The sequence below is a fragment of the Truncatella angustata genome, assembly GCF_020726525.1.
Source record: "Truncatella angustata strain MPI-SDFR-AT-0073 chromosome Unknown BKA67scaffold_1, whole genome shotgun sequence".
Taxonomy (NCBI): Eukaryota; Fungi; Ascomycota; class Sordariomycetes; order Amphisphaeriales; family Sporocadaceae; genus Truncatella; species Truncatella angustata.
In genome coordinates, this window is record NW_025763381.1 from 404142 (window position 1) to 430143 (window position 26002).

Sequence of the window (26002 nt, forward strand, 5' to 3'; positions counted from 1 at the left end):
GCGTTCACTTGTGTAAGTCTGGGTCGACGTTTAATTTTCACCGAATTGTATGAGACTTGAGGAGAACGGACACTGACTGAGGTACAATAACTCAGGCATAAGCTTAATATACTTCGACTCACTATGACTAGCTATTCTTGCGATGCGTTTTGATGGATGAGCAATTACATATAAACAAATCTGTCCACTTTGCTAATACGATAAGGACGGCCGCCATGCACCATTGTTGCATAGTATCTCGGCGACACTGCAAGCAATGAATTAGACCATCAGTACCAGTACTTAGGTGCGCCGGCCCTGACGGTGAACCAGGCAGCATCAACGGCCTCCACCACGTCATCAGGCAGCGGTCCTTTTTCAAACTGTTGCAAGTTGGAATCGAGGATCTGCGCAGTAGCCGCCCCAGTCAAGATGGCGTCGCCAAGATCTTGCCGCAGATTGGAGTGGTGTACGAGCCAGCGCAGGCACAGCTCAGGCAATGTCAAGCTATGCTTCTTTGCCGCAGCTTGCAATATGTCCAGGCCATCGAAATACAGCGGGTTCCAAAGCGAGCGTAGGTGCAGATTCGGAATGTCCGCTACTTTTACGCCGCGGGAATACTGCCCCGTGAGGAACCCGCTACAAAGAGGTGAGTATACGTGGAAGGACATGCCGTAATACCGCAAGCAAGGGAAGAGCTCGTCCTCGGTGCGTCGCATGAGTACATTGTAGTGGCCTTCATACACAGATGGACGCGGCCACCCACGCTTGTCGCATATCTCACAGATCCGTGCCACTTCCCAAGACGGGTAATTACTGAGGCCGAAGCGCTCGAAGCGGCCTTCCAGCCGTAAGCTGTTGACAGCTTCCAATGTCTCTTCGAAGGGATGCTTTCGGTCGGGTCCGTGCAAGAAGAAGGTCTCCACACGATCGGCGCCCAGGGCCTTCAAGCTGTCCAACAGACCACGGCGCACGTCAGCTGCTGAATGTGTATATCCTGCACCTCTTTCCAGCGGGTGACCCGCTGAAGGAAATAGCTTCGTGTCAACCCGCAGGCCGCGGTCCTGCCAGCCCACGTCGGCAAGAAGCCCCTCAGTCGTGCCTTCGCCATAGGTGCGCGCTGTATCCAGTCGGCTGTGGCCGTAACTCTGGAAGACATCGAGGACTTCTCGCGCCTGATCAACCGTGTTTATCTCCGGGTGTTCTCGAGTCCCTGTTTTTCAATGAGCAAATAAAGGCAATTGAAATGGGTGCCATAGAACAAGTATTCTCACCTGGTTCGCCAAAAGACATAGTGCCAAGCACTATGGTCATTGCAGTGGTGGGGGATCTGGAACCCATGTTGAAGACTTTGAACAATCGTTTTCAGTGTCGAGAACTGGAAAATCTAAGGGATGACGCAGCCAATGATGCTTACGGATATTATGCGTAAATACAAGGTAGCCAATTCTATCGAAGAATAGATAAGGATGGAGCCAAATATAAAGGATCACATTCAATAACATCGCCGCGTATAGCACTTTCGGCTACTTTACACTGTTGGAAACCCAAGCCAGAACGAATTGTTGGCCTCAGGTGCTTGCTCGAACCACTGTCATGCCTGCACATTCTCGACTGCCAACACGGCCAATAAAGCAAGCACACGGCCGAAAGGCTAATAGAACCAATGATCAGGCAAGACCGCCGAATCGGACTGGACGCCGATGTACACCGAACTTGCATGACAGTAGTGAGCACTGTCCAGCCGGACATAAGCAGGGCAGTGCTGCAGATAATGCAGTAGAGCTTTCGATGATTCGAAAATAAGGAGATAAGAAGAATAGCGATGCTCGAAGCGTCTGACGCCGTAGAGACCGCGAATCACGAGGTTTGCTCCTGGAGCTAGGAATTTATAAATCCCAACCCGTACTAGGTATCGATCAACGTCAGAGCTCCCTCCCTTGTAATGGTCACCGACGATGTGGGCATTATGTAGGAAGCGTTATGAAACGCTGGTAATGTGAGTGATGATATTGCGGGCAACGGCTCTAGGGAAACTGGCCGTCGCCACGCATGGAGCGACATGTCTGACAGAGAGACGTGAGTCATTTCGAATGACTATTTTCGAGCGACATGGTGTCCCAGATCAACCCAACTGAGGTCGCTGATTGAAAGGAGGGCCCCGCACGGTTTTGTAGCTGATACCAAGACATACGGGATCTGTTGTATCGTAGAATACGTAAAATATCGTTGCGATTCATTTTGGGCGACTGATTATTACCACAAATCGTGGGTTCAACGACTGAAGCCGTATTTTGAGGATTCTCAAGATTGAGGTCGGAGGAATACGCTCAAACCAGAGCGCCAGCAATTATGTACCAAATCGATACCTAATCGATTTTGCGGATATCAATGTCAGGAGTCGCTGCAGTTGAGTTTTGCAGATGTTTCAATGGTGCACAAGTGACAACGAAACATGATTGATAAACTGTGAAGTTGTGCCAAGTAATGAAGTGAAATCGTTTACTCTGAACTTACGATGACACCTGTTTGGTAGCACTTGTTGATTGAGCATTGACAGAAAGGAAGAAGAAGTAGAACAGGTAACTAGTTACCAATCAAAGAAGATACTTGGCTATCCACAAAGAATTACCAGTGCGCTGGGCTGCTTGTGGGGACTTGTTGAGAAGAGTGGAGCCGCCACCCAAGTTGCACCTGGAGGGCCAAAACCAGATTGACGCAATTGCATTATTTTGACTCGCCGCACTTCAGTCGAGGAACCAGTCCCTCTCTTATTGTAGACAAAGCCCAATTTCCGAGTGGCTGGTGTCAGATGTTTGCGTTGCCCTCAGTTCGTTTGTAAATCCCGGAAGCAAAGAAAGCGACAACTTCTTCCCACACAGTCCAACTGGCGACGTCATAATGGAGCGCCTGAAGGATTGGATCTCGCGCGACTCTCATGGGTACAGCGCACTTCCCGACCTCAACGGCTACGGTGAGCAGGAGAAGACGATACCAGTAAGAGAAAGCCGCAACCGATCAATCTTGAAGGTCTTGTCTGCTGGTCTGGTTTGTTCCGTGGTGTTGTATTTCCTGGCTGGCTACTTGTAAGTTTCCACCGCCACTGATCTCTGGAGTCATTGCTCACCATCCCTAGACACTCACCCACCAGCGGCTCATGTGACCGCGCAAAGGATGGTTTCCAATGCAAGACCGATATTTCCCATTTCTGGGGCCAGTACGCACCGTACTATTCCGTGCATTCGGACATCTCGCGCTCTATACCCAAGGACTGCGATGTGACCTTTGCTCAGATCCTGTCGAGACACGGAGCCAGAGATCCTACGCTGAGCCACACCATTGCGTACGCAGCCTTGATAACCAGAATCCACCAAAATGTTCAGGATTATGGAAAACACTTCAAGTTCATCAAGGACTATAACTACACGCTTGGGGCAGACCAGCTGTCTGATTTCGGTCGGCAGCAGCTGGTCAACTCTGGCCTCAAATTCTACAAGCGGTACCAAGACCTCACTCGTGCTGAGGCTCCTTTTGTCAGGTCAGCTGGCCAGTACAGGGTCGTTGAGTCAGCGGATTATTGGACCCGTGGATTCCACCAGGCGCGAGTGGAAGACAAGGAGGCAAAGTTTACGGATCCTTTCCCATATGATATTCTCGAAATTCCAGAAGGGTCGGCCTTTAACAACACGTTGAGCCATGATGCTTGCACATTAGCCAACACCGGGGCTAATGTTAGGGTTGGATATGAAGCTCAGGGCACATGGGTCCGCACCTTCGCACCGGCCATCACGGAGCGCTTGAACAAGAACCTTCCCGGCGCGAACCTGACGGACAAGGATACCGTTGACTTTATGGACTTATGTCCGTTTGAGACGGTAGCCGATCCCAATGGCAAGGTGTCGCGATTCTGCAACTTATTCACGAAGGATGAATGGCACAGCTACGATTACTACCAATCGCTCGGCAAGTGGTACGGCTGGACGAATGGCAACCCGTTGGGCCCTACTCAAGGTGTGGGTTTTGTTAATGAGCTCATTGCTCGCATGACCGGCAAACCTGTCGAGGACCACACGGATACCAACTCGACACTAGACAGCTCACCAGAGACGTTCCCCCTCGATAAGGCACTGTATGCAGACTTCAGTCACGACAATGATATGTCGAGCATCTTTGCGGCCTTGGGTCTTTACAACTTGACTGAGCCTCTTTCCAACACAACGAAAGCGGCACCCAAGGAGACCAACGGCTACTCTGCCAGTTGGGCTGTTCCTTTTGCGTCGAGAATGTACGTGGAGAAGATGACGTGCGGAGGCGAAGACGAAGAGTTGGTACGCATTTTGGTGAACGATAGAGTGATACCCCTACAGAACTGCGAGGCGGATGATCTGGGACGCTGTACCTTGAGCAAGTTTGTGGACAGCTTGAGCTTTGCACGGGCTGGCGGATTCTGGGATCAATGTTTCGAATAGACGGGCTGCCAGTACATAGAATTTTGTGTATTGCGTGTCATGTCCCAGTATCAGCAATTTGCCAGATAGGCCGCAGAACTTGGGAATAATAGAGCAAGCACATGCATGATCGATCTGCCATGGCCGCGTGGCTGAAGCCTGCTAACCTAGACCAGTCTACATGTAACTGAGCGGGTTTATCTTGTTGTGCTTCTGTGCAACAAAACAGTTAGGGAGACATTGCCTACCAAGCTGGAAAATTGCTGGCCTTAGCGCGAACGTGGACAAGAGGTCCGGGTGCAGGAGCCTAGGTTAGGTTACTAACTACGGCACAACAGATCCCCCCATCACCTCACGTCACCTGTGGAACCAAATCACCCCCAGACTGCTGCTACCAGTCAGCCAGTTGCTGCCAAAAAGAACTACGGCTACAGTAGTCTAGGTTTGGTTAAAGATTCCCAGATTCCCAGTTTCCCAAGCACCCGACCCCAAACCCAAAATAGCCTGGGCCGAGAACCTGCCCCCGGCATTCCGGGCGACAATCCCACCAACGGCCCTTCCATTACCCAAGACGATTAACCGTTTGTTACACCAAGTCTGGCTTCAGGAACTAAGCGGGAAAACAAGTCTGACTGTCCCTTTTTTTTTTTCCGTCCCCCTTTCGCAGCCTGCGCATCTTCAAGAGTCCTCATTGTCAGCTCGCCGACACCTCCAAGAACACGACGACTACAACTACGACGAGGTCGCCGCGCCTCAATTCGTCTGACGTCAGAAACAATCGCTGTTTCCTTGATCGACCCGACTGAGCAGAAACATCGCAGACCTCCCGCTTTTGGACGTCGCATTGGACCCGAGATGAACGGCGTCGCCATCTTCTTCATCGTCCTGGTCGTGCTGCTGATCGCGGCCGCCGCAGGTTGGATCCTCTTTACACAGCTGCGCGCCAGGAGACTAGGTGTACGTATCCTCTAATCCGACTCCGGCCTCGTAGCCTGCTCCAAGGGAACGTGCTAACGTGTGCCCAGCTCCCTGCCCCATCCATCTCCTCCTACAACCCCTTCGCCTCGCGCTCCGATCCCTCGTCGTCCTACGGCGCGCCCGCGCCCGCGCCGGGCGGCATCCGCGGCTGGATCAACGACAAGTTCCGCAGCAGCAACAAGCGGTCCGCGGCCGGCGCCTACGAGCAGCCCGGCAGCAACGGGCGGCCCAGCAACCGCGGCTTCGGCGCCCTCGACCCGGACGGCGCCTGGGACACGCGCATTGGCACCGAGGCCGACGCCTACGGCGGGTACTACGAGGAGCAGGAGCTCGGCGACCGCCACCACGGCCAGGCCGCCGGCGGGGGGAACCCGTACGGAAACGATGTCTACAGCGGCGGCGGGTATCCGATGAACCTGGCCAGCACGCCCGGCCACGCGCCCGACGACGGCTACGGCGCGCATCACCACCCGGAGGAGAGCAGGGGCCGGTCGAGAGACAGGGGCGGGCTGGGTGTGCCCGGTGCCGGTGCCGCAGGCGGGAGCAGGTCGAGGCAGAACCCCTTCGACGACGACGCTGCGGAGCCGAGCAATATCAGCTTGAGGGGCGTGAGCCCGAGACCGATCGACACGAGTGCGGGTGCGAGGCTGGGGGGCGGTCGGCAGCCGAGCGATAGTCCGACCGAGAGGAAGAGTGTCTTCAGAGAGAACGTCTAGGGGGGCTAGAAGATCCGAGGCGTGTATTATGTTGCGGCTCGAGTAACATGTGGTAGTCCATATGAAACGATGGGGGAAACGAAGTTGTTCTGGCGCTGTTCTTTTCCTCGGGTAACTAAACGCAGCAAATGGTATCATGAAAGGGCTAAGGGATGTATGAGGAGTTTGGGGCGTTCATGTACGATATGTACTAGGTGTTCGAAGGGGCCAGAATATTTTGAAAATATCCTTCGAGTTTGTTCTCAAAGGCTTCTGTTATTGCCGCCGGCAGTAAACACCACCTGCTACACGGGTGTGGAGAGCCGTCTGATACTGGTCGTAGTGATTTGTTGCAAGGTTTTGGGGGACGGCGTGAACGGATTGTTGGCTTCAACAATACGTCGCGAGCAGAGCGCATATTCCTTGGTGACCTGCAGCACTCGCTTGCTATACGTAAGGTCTCTGCTTCAGGCAGTCCGTCCGTCCCTTCGTCTCCGCCACGACACATCAATTAATCAGTGTGCGTTGCTGACGGCCGCGGTCGGCCGGGATTCTCCAGTGAAGCTTCCGAAAAGCAGCTGTATCGACAACCGTACCGCGGGTTTGTTTTGCAATACCTTTGGAGATGTCTTCCCACTTCATGCCCGTTACACTGCAAACTCAGCCCTTTTGAGGGAGAGGCAGGGGCTGTATATAGACCCCTGATTCGTTCGAGTTTCGGCATGATGGTTTTCCTTGAGTTGCTGGTCACCAAGTAGTTACGCCTTTCCTGTGGATTGGATGGGGCATCTATGGGGGGGAAATTCATCACGGTGGGGAGTTGGACTACTTGTACCTGATGAATGACGGGTTTCTAGCGGGGTGGGGATTTCTTTGTTGTTCCAGCTTCGCTTTTCATCTTGTATGCACGATTCGGTCGACCCCAAAGCTTCGCAGCGTCAGGCACGGCTTCGGGTTCATGCACTTCGAGACACCCCGAGGCTGTTTGCTCTTGATGCCATGATGTCTCACGTAGGTCGGCAAATCCGATTGTATCTAGTCGGTGGCATGATTCGCGTTGGGTAGTTGGTAATATGTCGAGTGCATGATGGTAGATGTCTCTTTTGACACGAGTCGTCATTTTCGCCTACAATTCGTGCATCAACTAGTGCATCAACTTGGCGTTCGACGGCCGCGGGAGAGACCCAAGATATGGCGATGCAACTTGACTATATTGGGTCGATCACTACAGTACATGTCTCTCCTCGAAGCGAATAGCTGGAGCAAACCCGGCCCGCTCATGCAGAGGTCCCACTGTTGCCCGCAAGGCCAGCGGGGGGTGCGATGGTGGGTTAATTACGGGGGGAAGCCAATGGAAGTGGCTCTCATGAGTTGTCAATTCGCAACATAAAGCTCTTCTTCATTGATTATACTTTGAACCAAATTCTCAGACACCAATCGCGAAGATGGCTGAACTTGACCTGCAAGAAATCCACGACAGCCTCGTGGCTATCGCATATGATGCCGGGCGCATGATTCTCTCTGCAAACCCGACAGATATCGATCAGGGAACTAAGCTGAACTGTAAGTCGTCGGAGCTACCCCGCGATGCCCCTCCATGATCGTATTACACAAAGCTTCACGCTTTCGCAACAACAGGTTGTAGAGGTGCTCCGTCATGACAGACTGCTGCTGCTGGATCAATCATGCGGTGGCAATCTTGACAACCACGGCGCAGACTGCGCTTGGTGTCAATTCAACTTTCAAACCCCGGTTGGGCCGGAAAGCTGGCTGACCTCAACCCTCCACAGCCGCAGACATTGTGACCGAGACAGACAAGGCGGTCGAGGACCACGTCTCGACGACGCTGCGATCCAAATACCCGTCCTTCTCCTTCATGGGCGAGGAGACGTACCAGCCGGGCCAGAAGCTGACGGACGAGCCGACCTTCATCGTGGACCCCATCGACGGCACCACCAACTTCGTGCACGGGTTCCCGCAGGCCTGCATCTCGCTGGGCTTCGCCGTGCGCCGCCTTCCCACCATCGGCGTCGTCTACAACCCCTACCTCGACACGTTGTACACGGCGATCCGGGGCCGCGGCGCCCACGTCACCGTCGGCCGCGCCTGGGGCCTCGAGGGCGGCGCTGGCAGGAAGAGCAGGCTGCCCCTCGCCCGGAGCCCGGCGCCCCTCGCCGGCCTGGACACCGCGCTGCTCGCCGTGGAGTGGGGCAGCAGCCGTGACGACGACAACTATGAGATCAAGACCGCCGTGTTCAAGAAGCTGTGCGCGGCCAAGTCCAAGGGCGGCGCCATGGTGCACTCGCTGCGCTCGCTGGGCAGCGCCGCGCTGAACATCTGCGCTGTCGCCGCCGGGCAGGTCGACCTCTACTGGGAAGGCGGCTGCTGGGCCTGGGATGTCTGTGCCGGCTGGACCATCTTGAGCGAGGCGGGCGGGCTGATGGCCAGCGGCAACCCGGGCAACTGGGAGCCTGAGATCGACGAGAGGAAGTACCTGGCTGTGAGGGGGGCGCCGAGTGGGCAGAAGGAGATTGTGGAGGAGCTCTGGGGAGTCATCGGTGATGCGAAGATGGAGTATACCAGTTAATTGGGCCAGCTTGTCTCGATTAAGGTCATATGGCGTCAAGTCACTTGATTGGCTAATGCCACAGTGTATGAGATTGATCATGAGGCGATGGACACGGATCGAAATAGAAGGATCTGCGGACAAGCAGCATAGGTCACAAGTACAAACAAGAGATGGGACTCACCAAGATATAGAGTTGCGTTCATAATCACTTGTTTCAAATCTGACCAGCTGCTCTCAAATGTGGTTTGGCTGATACGGCACCGGCCGAGAATGTAGACTGAGTGTCTCAGACAGTCACCTAGCAACATCAACTTCCAAGAAACGCTCTGTTGGACGTTCTTGTATAACTGCGCAGGTCTCTTTCTCGTCACGATGGCAAAAATGAGGGTATCGCAGCTATGGCGGCATGGTTGCTTCCAAAGAAACGGGCACCTCAGCCAGGCTCGATCGGAAAGAAATGGGATAAGGATGAATTACTGAGATGTGGAGCAACAGGTGAGTGTCCCACCAATATGAGACTGTATTTTCCTGTTATCTGAAAATGCCTTGAAACATATGACTGATCTGTGCCAATTTCAGGCACGGCTCAGAGATACAAACTCGGCCTCAGGGGCGAAATCCACCCCGTCTTTCGCAACTGGCGCAATACAGGGTCTGCATTGCACAAAGAGCTGGAACAGCCTCTGCTGCTCGCGAGTCGTCTTGTGGAAAATGCTGGGCTGGAATGGGTATCTGACTTTGTAATCGACGACATCTTCGATGAACGGTATCCTGGTCAAGAGAACTGCGGCTGTCCTGGACCAAGCTCTACCCACAAAACACTAAGAACAGTTGTAAGGCACCATCGGGCCGAGTGGGCCACGCCAGATCTCAGGAGAACCTGGGTCGCCGAAGCAGCTGAGGAGTTGAGATTGGGGCTAGCCAGGTCGATAGAATGGCAACTCGATGCGAACATGTTCAAGCGGAAAGGCTGGACCGGGTATACATGTCGACATCCGAGAGGCCATACGTCGCTGGACGAGATCGACGAACATAGATTGATCAAGGAATGGGACCGGCGGGCTAGGATGGAGGGATCGAAGCATCGGAACTTGACCTTGATGCTAATGACAGAGTACCCAGAGAGAATGAGCAAACTGCCGAAGGATAGTGAGGAATACCTTCTGACGGCTTTTATGACTGCTATTACAATGGTACATATGTACGACGTTTCAACTACTGTCGCCCTGCTCCGAGGCTGACTTGATGTCACAGGCTCGGCCACGCCATGTTCTGGAGTAATTTTGACTCTCTTACTAAAAGAATGAGCGAGCCATATTATGGAGCTGATCTAGAGATGGGATTAGGAAGCAGTTTCGTTGCTCATATTTTCGGAGGCTGGGTGCCCGTACCTATTATGGACACCCTGAACCTCGCACAAGCACCGACTTTCAGATCAGGTATTGCGTGGAAGCAGTTCTTGACATGGGACTATCATCGATTGCGGCCATTGTACAGAGCCCACTATTCAATACCTGTAGAATAGTAAGTTTACTCGACCTATATTACAGCTTGGGCTTACACGAGATCAGCGTTAGTCAGCTGTTCAAACAGAATAATTGGGAGATGCATGGTAACATGATGGCACTGTTGCGCCCTGATTCACTTCACGCACGCCAGCCGAGCATCGAAATGACCGGAAAAACAATGCTAAAGACTCCCCATGCGGCAGCAGCTCTGGCCGATTACCGTCCTGATGGCGAAGGCTGGGTGTGGAGTGGCAGAGAAGGAGCGCCATTCCGCATACCACAGTACGATGGATGCGTGTGGCCTGACATAGACCTTCCTATAGCCACGATCGATGTTCTCAACGAACCTCAAGCAGTAGACCTACGCCGTGGTGTGCCGCATTTCTCTCGCTTGTTGGGTAAGAAAACTGAGCGCAAGACTCCTCGGGACGACAGCCCAACATTAGGTTGCTGTCTGGCGCTAGACCTCGAGACCAGACCAGAGAACCAAATTCCAAGATTACAGAAGAACACCTTACCAGAAGAGTACTTTTCTTTGCAGCATAACAGTGCGGAAGACGCCAGCTTCGACACAGAGCGATGCGAAATTACGGTGGAAGAATTGAAGAAGCGTTTATCGCGTTTGATAGGAGGGTCATTTGACGAACTCGACCTGCTCTTCCAGAACTTCTAACGATTTGGCCCACGCGCTGAACACAAGTATTGGCGCAGTCGCTTTCAGCCTGGCAGCCACCGAAATCAGGATCCCACAGGCTGCCATACTTTATGCCAGTGCGATTCCTTTCGATAAGGTCAACTCACCTACTGGTCCTTACCGACTTATTGTACTTCCGTACTAATGATAGTGGCATTTAATAGAACACAAATCTGGGAGTGCACCCACTCTTGTGTCCATTGCTGTATGGATAGAACACCGGAGAAGTTGATTGTTGGCGGCAGGCAGATAAATGCAGCATAATAGCATGATTACATGTGAACAGGTATCATGCTAACTATACGTTGCTCTTGAGTTAGGGTGCAGGATGGCGCCCGCAAGATTCTCAGATGTCCTGCATCCGTTTGAAAATGACGCCATGTTGTAGATAACAGGTCGGACGCTCGTGTCAGCTTATCAGAGGTCCAAAACACCATAGCCGGCAACATCAGACTGTGATAACATGTATGCCAAGCCGGCGCGTTGTGATAGTATCTCCAGAGAAAGGCCCGACACTTTGCTGCAATGTGCTTGCATGCAGAAAGCGCTGAAGGTGTTATGCGATCTGATATAGCTCCGTTGATCAGTTCATACAGACTGCACGACGGAGTTGAAACTGCCACTTGATTTGAAGAATTCTGCTTCAGCAAGAAGCAGGGCTTCGTACAATATGTGACACAGGGCCGATTACACTGGCTTCGAGCTGCGCATACAATACTACCCGCAGGGGTATCGAAAAAGCTACCTGGATTGGGTTGGCCAGTAGCGTTGGGAGTTTCGGGCCGTGGCAGCTAAAGTGGTCGGAGACACTAATGTCTGAATGGTCTGTGTCGGTGACCTGCATGATAGCGACGTGGTATTACATGGACGGTAAAGATATGCTCGGGTCCGCGGTCGTACTGCATTATCTCGTCCTTCTCGAATGCAAGATAGGTCGGAGGCTGAATTTTCCAAAGCCACTACCGGAACTTTGCTGAAACGCTTATCAAGCTCAACATTTTAGTTAAATGGCACCCCTTTCAAGCGAATGATAACAGGCTGCATGTGGGCGCTCGGTTAGCAAAAAATTATTCGTTGTGACGTGCGTCTTTATTTCTCGGAATTGCTCGGAGCATGTGCAAATATGGTTCCACGGCCACAGAGACAACATGCTTCTGGCTTTCCACCCTGGAAGCCTACCGTGAAGCCGTGCCGTTGTCGACAAGGTTGTTTGCAGACAGGATGGCCTGTCACCGCTTGATTGACCTAGGGATGCCTGTCAAGACGGTTTCGGTCCTGGACGATGATAAGATTTGCGCCGTTGAACAAAGCAATCTCACATGTAAGATTGTCAAGTTCATGCCTATGACTTTTGTCAAGATTCAATCTCCGTAGCAGCAGATCGGGAGTATCGACTGCAAGCGACTTGAGCATGGCGTGAGTGGATGCAGAATTGTACTGAGGCCAGAGAGTCCTCGCGTCTCAATAAATATGGAGCTTCTCTTTCTTCGAATGCCGGGTTTCATCCTATCTTCAGAAACTATGTAACTTGGTGTGGTCGAGGTAGATCTACCGGCAATGTTACAGCGCTAATCTTGGAGAGGAGGGAGTCTCCTCTCCGCCTCCTACTGTAGTTCAGGTCCTGCTTCTCCCCGCTGGGGTGCTAGCGGGTTGAACTTAGCGTCTGCAGTTAGCCTGTCTGCTTGTGAGTCTGGCAAGCCTGGCAGAGCCTGGGCAGTCCGGGTGACCCATCTGCTTCCAACAATTTCGGACAGCTCGTCCTCATGCAAAACCATATCATTGGTGGAACGCATTCCTTTGCCATGATAGGAACGTGTTAGACACGCTATTGGTTCGTATGACTGATTGCTTTGTATGCAGCTCGGTCGACTGGGCACTGCTTTGAACTCTCTTGTCAAAATAAACCTCGACCCCGCCAAACAGTCACACAGAACAATTCGATGCACATCGAAATTGTACGGGCAAACGGTGACCTCATGGGCTGCAAGATCAAAGTACAACTATCATCATCTTATTATACAACGTGGTGGCGGTATGGTTGGAGATTTGCATTCAATCGGCTATGCTTGTCAGAGGTCAAGGTTCTTTGCCGACTCTGCAATCAATTGATTGACAGCAGCAGGCGCGCGTCAGGCTAACTAGTTAACCATGAATGCGACACTCGGGGTTTGCAGGAACATGAGCTCGAACCAGACTAGTTACATGCTCTTTTGATTGATAAGTCAAGGTTTCAAGAACTTGCTCAGATGTGAATTGGTCCATCCCCTCTCATGCGCAGTGATGGGCTAATAGTTACGTAGGTTCGCACTTTTTGAACTGTTTATTCATGAGTCGTTGACCGCCTCGAAACGAAGCTTGCCGCGCTGTTCTCGATTCGTGCCCTAATTTCGCTGCGCTGGTCTTCTGACGAACCGCTAGAATTTGTTGTACCACTCATCTGTGACTGCGGTGCACAGAATGACACCTGCGCGTAGAGATCTACCGCTGATGTGATGGAGGCGCACATTGATGATACCTGCACGGAGCAAGACCTGTTCGTGTGTGTGACATTACGGGTAGCACCAAAAGATCCGAAAGCTGTCGATAGTATGTATCATGTAGGGGTTCCGGATAGCTGAGATCGATCATATAGCAGACCGTTGAGAAGTACCTGTCAGCCTGTCGCTTCTTGCAACAGTTGCCCAGCTCCAACCAGTCATGAGCCAGGAAATCGAGGCTTCGGTTTATAGTTTATCGTGGGCCAGATGTCGCAATAGTATCACTTTGCGCCCATCAGGTCACCAGCATGCTGACTGGTTCACGTCGCTATCGCCTCCATGCAAGCGTCCAGTGGCGCAGAACCACTAAAGATGATCTGCGGATCGCTGATTTGCAGCCCGGCTCAACCGCTAGATGGGAAAAAGATTTCAATTACCCTGTCCGAATCCTTATCACAGTTGCGCACCTGCAAGTTCATTTATCTCTTTCTAGCCCTGCTTTCCGCTCCCTCGTTCTTGCACATCAACTGCACTCTGGGAACTACTTCTTTTCATCATTGACATCAAGTGCTGACGACAAGGCACCCTGGTACATACATAATATCCTTCACCCTAGAAACCTTCTCAATTTTATGACGCCTATCACAGACCCTCCTAGCTCTTAAGAGGAAGAGCCGCAACACTTGGGCTTTTATTTGCCGTGGAAAGGAACTCACCATTTCACTTTCACTCAATTTAAAGCGACAGGTGTTGTGTCTATTGTCGTAAGATAGACGCTCGTTTTCGAGACCATGGTCCTAACAAAACAGAGATCGCTTCGAAATCCCGATGACTTCCCTACCTTTCAACTGTTCCTTCTGGGTGCGCATCTTCCAGTCATCTTTCTGTAAAGGCGTCTGTTAACCACCAAATTAGCTATCGTGCGTCTTGCCGAGCCCATTGCCTTGACTTCTATCTTCCCTTATGCTTGGTCATTGGTGAAGAAGTTCAAAATCGGAAACGAGCAAGATGCCTCTTTCTATGCTGGCCTGCTCATATCAGCATTTGCCCTCGCTGAAGCTTCAATGGGCATGTACTGGGGAGGGCTTTCTGACCGTGTCGGCCGAAAACCTGTCCTCTTATTAGGATGTGTAGGTACCATGTTCAGCTTGATCCTGGTAGGGTTCGCTACCAATATCTGGGTCGCACTCGCTGGCCGTGCTATTGGTGGGTTCTTGAATGGAAATATCGGCGTGATACAAACCATGGTCAGTGAGCTTGTCACTAAGAAGGAACATGAGCGTAAGCACCCATTCACTATTGCAACAAATGAGTGCTGACTGAAAGCCTAAAGCCCGTGCATACTCGGTTATGCCATTTGTTTGGTCCGTTGGTACAATCATTGGCCCAACTATTGGTGGCATTTTCGCAGAACCTCACAAGACATTCCCTGACATCGTTCGCAAGGGCAGCATCTTTGAAATCTTCCCATACTTGTTGCCCAATCTTATCTGTGCTGCCCTCTTACTTCTGAGCATCGGCATGGGCTATTTCCTGCTTGAGGAAACACATCCAGACATGGCTCCTCGTGTGATGCTTCCTGACTACACCTACATCTCAGCCGAAACGCCGTTGATCGAAACTGCGGATGCGATGAAACAGCCTCCAGTGGATATTCGTTCAGAGACTTACGGCACGTTCAGAGCGAGAAACAGTGCGGAGCTTGTCCGTGAGATTGCTTGCACAAAGCAGGTCGAAAAGCCTAGGCACGTCACAATTTTCACGAAGAGAATTGTCGGCCTTATTGTGGCTCTATCAATTTTCACCTACCATTCAATGACTTACGATCACTTGTTACCCATCTTCTTCGAGGATGACAGGATGCCGATGAGTGCTTCATCACAAGCTGCAGTTTTCTCAACAATGAATCCGTTCTACTCACCTGGTGGACTTGGCCTTTCCATGTACGCCGTGGGAGTGATCATGGCTGTCAACGGTGCCATCGCATTATTCGTCCAGGCCGTTGTCTTTCCCATTGCGGCGTCACTCATAGGCGTCTTCCGGTTGTTCATCCTGGTAACCATTCTTCATCCAATCGCATATCTCATCATGCCGATGTTGCTCCACGTTCCCGAAGATTGGTTGCGTCCTGCGATATATGCCTGCTTAACTATCAGGAACATTCTGTCCATCATCCTCTACCCTCTGCTACTCATCTTAATCAAGGATGCGACCCCTTGTAACTCGGTGCTCGGAAAGGTCAATGGCTTGGCGGCAAGTGCTGGAGCTGCCTGCAGAATGATCGCTCCACCAGTCGCCGGCTACCTCTACACGATGGGTAGTCGTCAGAACTTCACCGCGTTAGCTTGGTACGGAAGTGCTCTTGTGGCAGTTGTTGGCGCAATTCAGTGCTTCTCGGTGAAGCGCGACAAGAATGATAGTGGTTTGGAAGACCCCGACAGCAATGATGGAAGAGCTACCGTTTCCGTTACGACCATTCCCGAAGAACCGGAAGAGGAGCGGTTCTAGAAGAGTCGCGCGTCGCCATGCGCATTTGCTATATCAGCACATTCTGAGGGGCACGAAAAAAGAAATTGTGGTGATGGTTGGTAGACGAGAAACACGGCCAGCCCGTAGCACCTGCTACGCAGGTATAGGATGTGCCTGTTCCAGCACGCAAAGGTTTGGGGCACAGAATTCCTGCTTGAAATTGAACGGCGTTCTTTGAAATTAGGGTTTAGGTCTGGAAAAAGTTGGCTCGTTTCGAATGATACCCTCTGTTTGTTTGTCGGTCCTCATAGGGGCAACGGGTATTGGCGGCAAGTGTTGTATTTGGTCAGCTCGGCTCCATGGGCCGGAGAGGTTCCTGACATTAATAGAGATAGACTAAATAGACAAGATATAATCAATAAGAGCCCTGACAGAGTTGGACAACATAGACAACATGGATGGAATAATGTCGTGAATCGTTACAGCGTAAATATGGCGGCACATATAAGAAGCAGGATGTGGAACAGATCAAGAGGATGGTGTTGACTTTCGAACGGGCGCTTTTCGCACTATCGCACTGTTAGTCATGTTGAACTTCACTTGATTATCACGAGGCATGTGAGCATACTAGTTTAGTTGACATGGTCTTTCATCTATCTAACCTGGTCTCTCGATCCGTTTGCTGACTTCTACTCAGAGGAGGCCCTTCGTGCATACCATGACCTGTCAAAATTTTCCTGGTTGTGTCATCTATTGTCTGTCCAATGTCTTGCAATCCTCGCACTTTATTGCATGCCCACCTATCGTGGTTTTGCAAATGTGAGAATTCATTGCCAATGTCGATCCAATATTATCATAGAGTCATACCCAGCTCAATACCGCATTTTAAGTCCGGCCCAGCTTTCCAAATTGCTTGGACTGCAGAGATGCGACTTGCAACCTAAGGCATTCAATCACGAGAAAGGAGTGTTTCCTTAACGACTCGTTGTGGCCTCCAGTCCTCAGCGACGAAAGGCTCCGTGCCCAAGCTTAGCCTGTGCGACAGCAGCGGCTTCGGAGTCGATGAGCCCGGCAGCTTCATCTGCTTGGATGGCAGTCACGGGATCAGAGTAATTCCTGTTGCTGAACCAGCTGTGATATACGACCGTGCCGTCTGCAAGCATGTTGCGCAACGGATAGGCGGGGAGCGTGGCCACTTGTGTGGCTGTGAATGGCGTGGGTCTAGGGGCGGAGGCGCGATGGGTGTGCGGCGACTCGGCATTCTATGCACTCGGCGTTCCCTTCGGCGTTGTAGGCGACGCCAAATCAGTTATCGCTGCGGTATGGTTAGATGGTGGTGGCCGTGGCGGCAGAGAAGCATGGAAGCTCAGTGCTGACGACTTGCGGATCAGAGGAGAATGGGTGGCTTTCATGGGATTGTGAGTATACTCGGGTGCTCCAGAAGGGCTAGGAGAGTTGACTGATGCGAAATCCAACTTAGGAGTCTGAAACCTAGAAAAAGTCGACGGTCGACTAGGTTGCTGGCTGGTTACAGGAGTAGTCAACAATGCTGCTGTGCTATCATATACAGTGGTGTTTCGGTCGGGTGTTCTCTCAGCAACTGGCGTGGTAATGCGCTCAGTCTTTGGCTTGCTTGCTTGCTGCCTCTTTTCCTCGGGCTCTTCTTGCATAAGTGATCGTGAAACAAAAGTGGACGCACGCTTGGGCGAGAGAGACTCTTCTCGTCTGTTGGCTTTTCTTGCGGATTTAAGTTCGTACTTCGGCTTAGGCAAGATCTTAACGGCTGGTTTCGATCCGGTGGGTTGCTCGGGGAGGTCGGCAGCCTTTGCCGGTGAAGAACTGTGCTGTTTTAGTGCAGCAGACTGGGGATCGGAGTTCATCAAAGGATTCTTGGTGATATCCCTCGGCAATTTTGCAGACTTCTGCCCACCAGAGCTGGCTGGCTTGGTAATTATCTTTGGATCTAACTTCTGCGACAGATCTGCCGAGTCCAGTTGAGATGATTCCTTGGTCGGCTGGTCCATATCAGCAGGTGGAGCAATAGACCACGAAGAAGGAAGTTTTGTCTGTTGAACAAAATTCGGTACGGGGACAGGTGTGACGGTCTTCTGTATGGCCTTCGGATCAGGCGCAGGCGCCAAACTTGAAGCTCCCGTTCCTAATACACGGGTGCCCTGCTTCTTACTCGGACGGGCAAGCTCGCTGCCATTTTTACGAGGCCGCCCACGTCGCCTTTTCGCGGGCATCTCGGATGCGGCGCCTTCGTTGTTTATGCCAGAGATCAAACTAGCCGACCTTTTGGACACCAGAGCAGGAAGCTGTGAGTAGATCGGTTCCTCGTCGCTGGGTTGGTAACTTTGCGCAAATTCGGGGCCGGATTGGGAAGGTAGGGATTGAGTGACTCGAAGACCCTGAGGCACCTCACTGCTGGTCTCATCTGTACCTGCTACCTTGATAGTGTGAGCTGTGACGCCGGGCAAGTTGGTCTTTGGAACAATCTTCCGAGCCTTCTTTATGGGACGAGACCTCTCGGTAGCAAATAGGGATTTGACCGCCTGAGCTTCAGTCTGAGAGTTCCTCTGAGGTGTACGTATCGCGACAATCAGGCTCTCTGCTTCCGGCCCTTGAACCTCGAATACGTCGTCATCAGGATCATCTTGTAACCAGAATTCTTCATTAGTAGCATCATCAGAAACAATATCATCGAGTAGGTCGTCTACATAGTTGACGGCCGGGCGCGTTGCTCGACTTCCGCGTCCTAAAGGCCGAGCTTCTCGTTGGTCTCCCCCTTCTTTAGCAGTTTGACGCTCTTTCTTTTTATCTGCAGCCAGCCTTCGGAGGTGGTCCGTCTCACGTTTTTTCGTAAGCTTATCTTGTATTCTCTTTGACGATATGTGGTCAGTATCGACTTGCATCTCTTCCTCAGCTCTTTCGCGCTCCTGGTCAAGTTGGAGCTGCCGCTTGTATGGAATGAGAATTCTGTCGGCCTCTCGAAGGACAGCATTTGCCAGGTCTGAATCTCTGGCATTCTTTTTGATCGGTGTTCCGATTGCTTCCATTTGGTTGAACGTACGATAGCGGCCATCATCATTGATCAGGTCCAGTTCACCATCGATCTCAGCGATTTGGTGCATACCCATCGTGGCCCAGCGGCTCAGCCATTTTCCATCAAGAACGAGGCCAGTCTGCTGAGGAAGGAAAATACGGAACCCGATCCAGTCAGGCAGTGATGGCTTGAAGTGCTCGGGCAAATGCTCAGCCATTTCTGGTAGGAGAAAGGAATAAATCCCTCCTCGACCAAGCGGAGCCTTACCATCAATTGGCCCGCGGTGTGCTGTATCAAAATTCATGATGTATCCTGAAGGGGACACAACAGCATAGTTGGGTGGCAGGGGCAGCGTCATAAAAGCCAGGTCAGACTGGTCGTCAGCTATAGTAGGGACTGTGATCTTTTCAACAGGCCCGACCACGTTGTTGTCAGGTCGACTGCCCTCAGGCAAGGCCTCACGAACGTACGGTTCAAATTCATCAGGTCCGACCGTTGGCGCATCTTTGATGTTGCGCGCTGGATTGAGTAAAACGAATCGGTGCCTCCAGGCATGGAATATTTGATCCCATTGGCGCTGGCGCCTTTCAGCTGGACTGGTATCTGGGAACGCTGCAGATAATCCATCTTGGAGCATCAGCTCGGGTTTAGTTCCAGCAATGGTGGCTTGCAGACTTTCGGGTTTGACCGGTGCGTAGAACATTTGGTTTGAAGGATCTTTGCGCGATTGTTGCTTATTGACGTGCATTCGATTAGCGTGAGCATTAATTAAGTCGAAAAGTGTGCTGTCGCCCTGTTTTGCTGAGCTGCATTTGTTCACAGGTATTACCTGAGTCGGTAATCGGGGCGATGACAACTCGTAAGTTGTTATGGCATCTCGAAACAAATCTGAATCAGGCAAATGAGAGACTTGAAATTCTTTTGCGTGATCTGCCTGCCAAGGGAAATCTGACATCGTCATTGCATCAGCCAGCCGAGTCAGGGTGCTCGCCATGACGGCTTCAGATGTCGAGCTCTTCTTCACTGAAGAGCCGGTGCCAATGTATAACTCATTTTTCATATTATGACTTATATGGACTAGTTCTCGACTGTGCCCTAATGGGTCATCATTGCCTTCAGGAACGTTGTCCACGAGATAATCGGTCGTGGCCACAGCGTGATCTTGACTAGCAACATTTGTGCTGTCTTTTTGGAGGTTGCATGGGTAAAGTTCATTGTCGTCAATGTTATCAGTAGCGAAAGGATCATGGTTATCGTCGATGATGCCAGTCTTTGTACTGATCTGCGTGGGGTATTCCTCGTGGAAAATTGAGGTCCAGGTGGTATCGTCCGTCACAAAGTCGAGCTGACTTTCAGCTTCGATTGGTGTGTTATATTGTCGCGGGGGGCAAACACGATACTCGCCTGCCTGAGAAAGTACTTGTCTTCCACTCGGTCCAATGACGACCGTACCACGGGGCAGGATGCTGGTAAGCAGACGAATACTGTTTTTAACTTTGATCTGTGGACATGTCAGGCCGATGGAGAACAATGCGCGCACCGAGTCGACACTGGTCTCTTCTTGATCTTCTTCTTCTTTTTCTTCATCCTGATCCTTAGATTCGTCTGTATGAGTTGCGCTATCTTGGATGTCGGTATCTGCATTGATGCTGCCGGTGTTGCCGTCTTGAATCTCATGAGGACGATATGATGAGATATCAATCGTGAAAGGCCAGGTAACTTTTTTGTGACTCCATGCCTTAATACGATCAGCGATGCGATGATAGCCAAACGATTTGACGAAATTGGCGGCCTTGTACATTTCCCCAGTCGTCAAAAGCTGCATCTCGACAGGGCCACCGCTCAAAAGGTCGCTCTCCCATGATTCCGGGGCATGTAGTTGCCATTGAACGAGCTTCATGTCCCATCGTATCTTCTGGTCGCGTTCAGCGCGATAAATGCGTCTGTGGAAAGGAACTGGTCAGCACTGGGAGTTGAATCACGCGCAATTTTCAATACTTACATCCACTTCTCGACTTGTGCGCTGAAGAGCAGCAACATCCGACATGCCAACTGGAATGAGCCACCTCGATCTGTGAGCTCCTTGAAGATTATTGACTGCGCGACATGACTCAGGTCCTGCCATCCTGTCTCAAGAGGGGAGGGAAGGTTTAGGGATGTCTGGATATCTTCTTCGAGCTGATCTTCAAGTTCCAGTTTTGCCAAGTCCTGCCATCTCGGCTCAAATCTGGGTTGCTCTGCTGCGGAGCTTGCTTGTCGGAACAAATGGCGTCCAGGTCTGACCATGGATTGTGAGTTGCGCTGATATGGGAGCTCTAGCCTGACTGGTTTGAAGCAAACCGCAGGCTCAATTTCAGGTTTCACCACAGCAACTGAAGTAACTCCGTTGTTGCGAGTCCCCTCAAGTAGAGTCGTGAAGTCCGTCGGATAGTCGTGAAGCTCTACCGTCGCGCCAGCTGAAGGCGCAGCCATCTTTGCGTGATCGCTGTGGTAAAAATGCCTCGACAAACGGGCTCGTCGAGTCTCAGACTCGGTGATTTGGAATTTATTTGTTGTAATTTTGGTTTAGTGGTTGTCGTAAGGTAAGGGTGTGGAAATCAATGTTGTGATGTTTGCAGAACTTGAAAGAGTGCTATGCACTTTATAATGAAGACCTCATAGTGTGCTGTTCAATCTCGGCGAACAATCTGAATCAAAATATCTATCTTGTCACTCCAAATACTAATCGCAATTGTGTGAACAATTGTGAAACTGTGAAATTATGTCAGTTGTTGATAAACCCCATCACGACGTGTCAAGGAAGGCACAGATTTCCATGAGAGATTTGCCGCCATCAACTCGATTCCCAAGGCTACTATCTCAGAAACAGATCATTAGACAATCAACAAATTGAACATGACCAAGCATCTCTCAGATCACAAGGAGAGGCTTTGTATCCTGAGAACATTCCTGGACTTGGAGGAGGACAGGTGTATCATTGATACGTTGGTAAGCAGCACTTCACAGCAATCTGGTATCACCAGCTCTTTGCCCATAATGATAAAATGGCGTGATGAGAATATCGATGAATTCAGTGATGAGAAACATTTCATTTTGGTAATTTTGAGAATCTGCATTTGTGACAGGCACAAATCATCATCCTCTTATACTCATCGTGGTTGCCATGGCATTCGTCATTGTCGCATAGGCATAGGTACGCAGCAAGTCAACTTTCTTCACATTCTCGACCGTACTTGTCATTATGCAGCATTTTCCCTTTTGCAGAATCAACAAGCGCTCTTGATACATCTTACTTCTGCCTCATCACAAGCAATACACATTTGTCCACACAGAGATTGACCAACTGCGTGCGAAGTCCCACCACTGAAAGTACAATTCGAAAGAAACATTGAACCTTGAAATTGCATACTCGTGCTGGAGAAGATAATGGAGAAGATGAAGAAGAAAAGTGACATGATACTACATACAGGAGGACCTGGAATAATCTAATCTGATCCGCACATACGGCATACACAGTATATAAGTGCCATGTGCATTGGGCACTGTACTGCGGTGTTCACCAAGCTTAGACTACCGTCTAACCTTACTGGCGTACATAAAGCTCCGTGCACGCTTGTGCCAAGCTCCGACGTCAGCTCCCTGGCGTCCTGGCCGCAGTTGTGGCTTTCCGTCCTGACCTGGTTGCTTCGGTACCATCCGCGAACATACACATAATTCCGACGAATATAGGGTGGCATAATTGCGTCGTTGACATGCGACTACAGATAGTCTCGCCCCTCAATTGACTTACTTGTTCCATTCGTTCTACGTTGCTTGCGCCCCGTGAACCGTCGGTTGCGATCCCGCCCCCATAGCCAAAAGCCATCATGGCACCCAGAATCGAAGCCAGCGAGATTGAGACATACTGGAACATCTTCGCCACCAGGACAAATGGCGCCAAATTCCTCACGGGAGAGATGGCAGCGCCGCTGTTGAAGAACAGCGGGCTGCGGGATGATCAGCTGGAGAGGGTCTGGGATGTGGCAGATATCGACAATGACGGCAACCTCGACTTTGAGGAGTTCTGCGTGGGCATGCGCATCATCTTTGATATAGTCAATGGGGTGAGTCGCCTTCTGCAGGGCTCTGGGAGTGCGCAGCACGCATGGGTGAAGATGGCTGACAGCAGCTTAGGAGTACGCCGACGTCCCTGCCACATTGCCCGATTGGCTGGTCCCCGAATCCAAGTCGCATCTCGTACAGGCAAACCGCGCAGTCACCGGAAAACAAGTGGCATTCGAGCGCGTAGAGGATGAAGACGACGACCCGGGCTTGAAAGATGGCTTTGACTGGTACATGAAGCCCGACGACAAGGCCAAGTACGAGTCGATATACCAGGAGAACAGAGACATGCGCGGAGAAATATCATGTGAGTAGTCTTCCCCCCTTCTCCTCATACCATAACCATGACTCTTCTATTTGCCGGGCTCGCAGGCTGATCGACTATCTTCTCCCCAACAGTTCAAGCTCTAGAAGACCTCTACGAATCCCTCGACGTGCCCGATACCGATATCCGCAGCGCCTGGAACCTGATCAACCCCTCCGCCTCGTCCACGATCAACAAGGACGCCTCCTTGGCATTCCTGCACATCCTCAACAACCGTCACGACGGGTTCCGGATCCCGCGGACAGTGCCGGCATCGCTCCGCTCCTCGTTCGAGCGCAACCAGATCGACTACCAGCTTGATTCGGACCGCAACAAGGGGGCCGCCGCATCGCGCTGGGCCGCCAAGGCCGACGACACCACCAGCACGGGCCGCAAGGCCAAGTTCGGCGACCAGTACCTGACGCGGCTGGGCCGCGGCGGCTTCAAGTCCGGCGGCACCGACTTCAGCACTGAGAAGACGGACGACTGGGAGGAGGTCCGACTCAAGAAGCAGCTGCAGGAGCTCGACGACAAGATGGCAAAGGTAGAGGAGATCGCGAACCGTCGGCGCGGCGGCAAGAGGGACAGCAAGCCCGCGCTTGTGAAGCGCGAGCTCGAGCAGCTCCTCGACTACAAGCGCAAGGAGCTGAGGGAGCTCGAGGAGGGCAACGGAAAGGCCAAGACGGGGAGCAACCTCAGGGGTATCCAGGAGGATCTGTCGACGGTCAAGGAGCAGGTCGATGGGCTGGAGGCGCATTTGAGTACGAGGACGCAAGTTTTGGACCAGCTGAGGAGGGAGATCGAGGACGAAAAGACACGAAAATAAGACGGCCATGGAGTTACTTTCGATGGCTGGCTAGACAGGATAAATACGTTGTAATGCTATGAAATGTCAAACATCGCTTACAGCCGAAAGGTGTGGGCATGAGCTCGGGGTGCCAGCACTCATCAGCAGACCCAGAATTGATCACGTTGTGTCTGCAAAACCGAGCACCAGTAAATATGTGGCTAAGAAAACTCAAGCAATCAAATAATTAAAGGCAGCATGGTATCTAGGGGTATAAATGCTACTCGGCCGAGGAACAAACGCACACTAATCCATCCTTCCGTCCGCCGACGTAATCCCAGCCATCACCCTCGCCCCGGTACTAGTAATTCGTTCCGTTCAGGATACCGGGTAGCTGCTGTACGCCGAGCGTCTTGCCCTTGATCATGTAGACCATGTAGGAGAAGACCTTGACGGACCCCAGACGGCCGACACCGCGGCTCCTGCCCGTGGCGGCGACCAAGACATCGATGGGCAGCGTCTTGACGGGCGTCGGGTTCTTGCCGTGGAGGACGAGGTCGACGTTCTTGGACACGCCCGCGGCCTGCTTGTCGGCGAGCACGTATCCGCCGCGGGGCGACCACACGATATCGCCGGCGGCCCAGACGTTGGTCGCGTTCTTGACGCGGTAGAACTCGTCGATGGCCACGAACTTGGAGCCGTCCTCCCTCAGCACCTTCTCCGGCAGGTACTCCGTGTTGGCCGCCATGCCCATGGTCGGCAGGTACAGGTCCGTGAGGATCTTCTCGCCACTCTGGAGCGTCACCTCGGTCTTGCCGTCCGGCAGCACCGCGGTGCCCGCGACGCGCGCGCCCGTCTTGATGACGACGCCCAGCTTCTTGAGCTCGCTCTCCGCGTTGCTGGCCAGGATGTCGCCGGGCAGGACCGTGCTGCCGCCCGACAGCAGCAGGATCTCCTTGTCCTTGTTCTTGCCGTACTCGAACCCGAGCTCGCCGGCCACCTCGACACCTGTCGCTCCGGCGCCGGCGACCACGATGTGCTTCGCCGCCGCGACCTTCTCCGCCGTCTTGTGCAGCGAGTCCATGATCTCCTCGTGCGACCCGTTGGCCTTCCAGGGCACCACCTCGTCGCCGGCTGTGCGTGTACCCGTCGCCAGGACCAGGTGGTCGTAGCTCAGGACGCGCTCGCCGCCATCCGCGGTGGAAACGGTGACGCTCTTGGCGTCGAGGTCAGTGGCTGAAGCGGTGCCTACGATGAACTCGAAAGCATCGGAGGGGTACTTGGCGAAGCCCTTCTCAATAGGCTGGCTGTATTCCTCGTCCTTCAAAATGCCGGGGATGATGGCGCGCACTGAGGCGAGATTCCAGTAAAAGTGAGAGTTCTACGAATGTGAGTCAGTAGGGATTCTAAAAGGACTCGAAAGACAGTAGGCATCAATTGGTCGCGTGTTTTGGACTGAGCCATGTGACAAAACACGGTAAAGCAGGGTCAGACGACCTCCTGCCCAATGGCATTGCTCACCTTAGACACCAAAATAACCTTCAAATCCTGTACAGATTTCCTGGTATTCTTCACCAGCCTGTGAGCGATCTGGAGACCGGCATATGAGCCTCCAAGGACGACAATGGTTTGTGTCATGGTGAGTTCTCAGATCTGCTGTTGGCCAAGTCTGTAATGTGTTCTGGTGTGGAATTTGCTGCGCAGACCAAGTTGGTTTCAACTTTCAAGTTGATAGCTCTGAACTGCTGTTGCGGAAGGGAATCTAGGGTATCTTTCAAAAAATCAGAGCACGAGAAACGAGAAGCAAACAAGCAAGACTTGGAACGTGAAGACGAAGAAAACCTAGCATCACATCATAAAACAAATCGTTGGCATGTCCGGACTTTATATGATAGTCCGGGCTCGGGCCCGCCCAGGGGCTCCGGTACCGAGCTAGGGATCTGCGAG

At 52.1% G+C, this 26002-nt stretch overlaps 9 protein-coding genes across 9 annotated transcripts; 6 read left to right on the forward strand and 3 right to left on the reverse strand.

Moving 5' to 3' along the window:
• Nucleotides 1–269: 269 nt before the first annotated feature.
• Nucleotides 270–1320, reverse strand: BKA67DRAFT_529182 (Aldo/keto reductase; the record flags this gene model as incomplete). The annotated part of the gene is made up of 2 exons (XM_046099022.1): nt 270–1192; nt 1254–1320. 2 exons carry the CDS (start codon nt 1318–1320, stop codon nt 270–272), a joined length of 990 nt encoding a protein of 329 aa, XP_045963125.1.
• A 1353-nt stretch (nt 1321–2673) lies between these two features.
• Nucleotides 2674–4943, forward strand: BKA67DRAFT_3412 (histidine phosphatase superfamily). Its single transcript, XM_046096303.1, has 2 exons — nt 2674–3065; nt 3116–4943. Exons 1-2 carry the CDS (start codon nt 2881–2883, stop codon nt 4446–4448), a joined length of 1518 nt encoding a protein of 505 aa, XP_045963126.1. The 5' UTR covers nt 2674–2880; the 3' UTR covers nt 4449–4943.
• A 339-nt stretch (nt 4944–5282) lies between these two features.
• BKA67DRAFT_652265 (uncharacterized protein) lies at nt 5283–6121 on the forward strand (the record flags this gene model as incomplete). The annotated part of the gene is made up of 2 exons (XM_046106123.1): nt 5283–5384; nt 5453–6121. The coding sequence occupies 2 exons, from the start codon at nt 5283–5285 to the stop codon at nt 6119–6121; spliced, it is 771 nt and encodes a 256-aa protein (XP_045963127.1).
• Nucleotides 6122–7498: 1377 nt separating this feature from the next.
• BKA67DRAFT_3463 (uncharacterized protein) lies at nt 7499–8959 on the forward strand. Its single transcript, XM_046096335.1, has 2 exons — nt 7499–7663; nt 7891–8959. The coding sequence occupies exons 1-2, from the start codon at nt 7546–7548 to the stop codon at nt 8685–8687; spliced, it is 915 nt and encodes a 304-aa protein (XP_045963128.1). The 5' UTR covers nt 7499–7545; the 3' UTR covers nt 8688–8959.
• A 108-nt stretch (nt 8960–9067) lies between these two features.
• On the forward strand, nt 9068–10850 carry BKA67DRAFT_529186 (uncharacterized protein; the record flags this gene model as incomplete). The annotated part of the gene is made up of 4 exons (XM_046099023.1): nt 9068–9164; nt 9249–9870; nt 9924–10193; nt 10241–10850. 4 exons carry the CDS (start codon nt 9068–9070, stop codon nt 10848–10850), a joined length of 1599 nt encoding a protein of 532 aa, XP_045963129.1.
• A 3289-nt stretch (nt 10851–14139) lies between these two features.
• On the forward strand, nt 14140–15856 carry BKA67DRAFT_529187 (major facilitator superfamily domain-containing protein; the record flags this gene model as incomplete). The annotated part of the gene is made up of 3 exons (XM_046099024.1): nt 14140–14209; nt 14264–14629; nt 14682–15856. The coding sequence occupies 3 exons, from the start codon at nt 14140–14142 to the stop codon at nt 15854–15856; spliced, it is 1611 nt and encodes a 536-aa protein (XP_045963130.1).
• A 1223-nt stretch (nt 15857–17079) lies between these two features.
• BKA67DRAFT_529188 (uncharacterized protein) lies at nt 17080–21335 on the reverse strand (the record flags this gene model as incomplete). The annotated part of the gene is made up of 2 exons (XM_046099025.1): nt 17080–20806; nt 20866–21335. 2 exons carry the CDS (start codon nt 21333–21335, stop codon nt 17080–17082), a joined length of 4197 nt encoding a protein of 1398 aa, XP_045963131.1.
• A 1178-nt stretch (nt 21336–22513) lies between these two features.
• BKA67DRAFT_596663 (Eps15-like protein pan1p) lies at nt 22514–24278 on the forward strand. The gene is made up of 3 exons (XM_046105301.1): nt 22514–22966; nt 23037–23271; nt 23364–24278. The coding sequence occupies exons 1-3, from the start codon at nt 22730–22732 to the stop codon at nt 24092–24094; spliced, it is 1203 nt and encodes a 400-aa protein (XP_045963132.1). The 5' UTR covers nt 22514–22729; the 3' UTR covers nt 24095–24278.
• Nucleotides 24279–24416: 138 nt separating this feature from the next.
• BKA67DRAFT_529190 (uncharacterized protein) lies at nt 24417–25693 on the reverse strand (the record flags this gene model as incomplete). Its single annotated transcript, XM_046099026.1, has 2 exons — nt 24417–25436; nt 25577–25693. The coding sequence occupies 2 exons, from the start codon at nt 25691–25693 to the stop codon at nt 24417–24419; spliced, it is 1137 nt and encodes a 378-aa protein (XP_045963133.1).
• Nucleotides 25694–26002: the final 309 nt, after the last annotated feature.

Coding starts and splice junctions, on each gene's coding strand:
- BKA67DRAFT_3412 (XM_046096303.1), top strand. CDS start 2,881: ATGGAGCGCCTGAAGGATTGGATCTCGCGCGACTCTCATGGGTACAGC. Junction 3,066..3,115: donor TATTTCCTGGCTGGCTACTT/GTAAGTTTCCAC, acceptor CACCATCCCTAG/ACACTCACCCACCAGCGGCT.
- BKA67DRAFT_3463 (XM_046096335.1), top strand. CDS start 7,546: ATGGCTGAACTTGACCTGCAAGAAATCCACGACAGCCTCGTGGCTATC. Junction 7,664..7,890: donor TCAGGGAACTAAGCTGAACT/GTAAGTCGTCGG, acceptor AACCCTCCACAG/CCGCAGACATTGTGACCGAG.
- BKA67DRAFT_596663 (XM_046105301.1), top strand. CDS start 22,730: ATGGCACCCAGAATCGAAGCCAGCGAGATTGAGACATACTGGAACATC. Junction 22,967..23,036: donor TCTTTGATATAGTCAATGGG/GTGAGTCGCCTT, acceptor ACAGCAGCTTAG/GAGTACGCCGACGTCCCTGC. Junction 23,272..23,363: donor CATGCGCGGAGAAATATCAT/GTGAGTAGTCTT, acceptor TCTCCCCAACAG/TTCAAGCTCTAGAAGACCTC.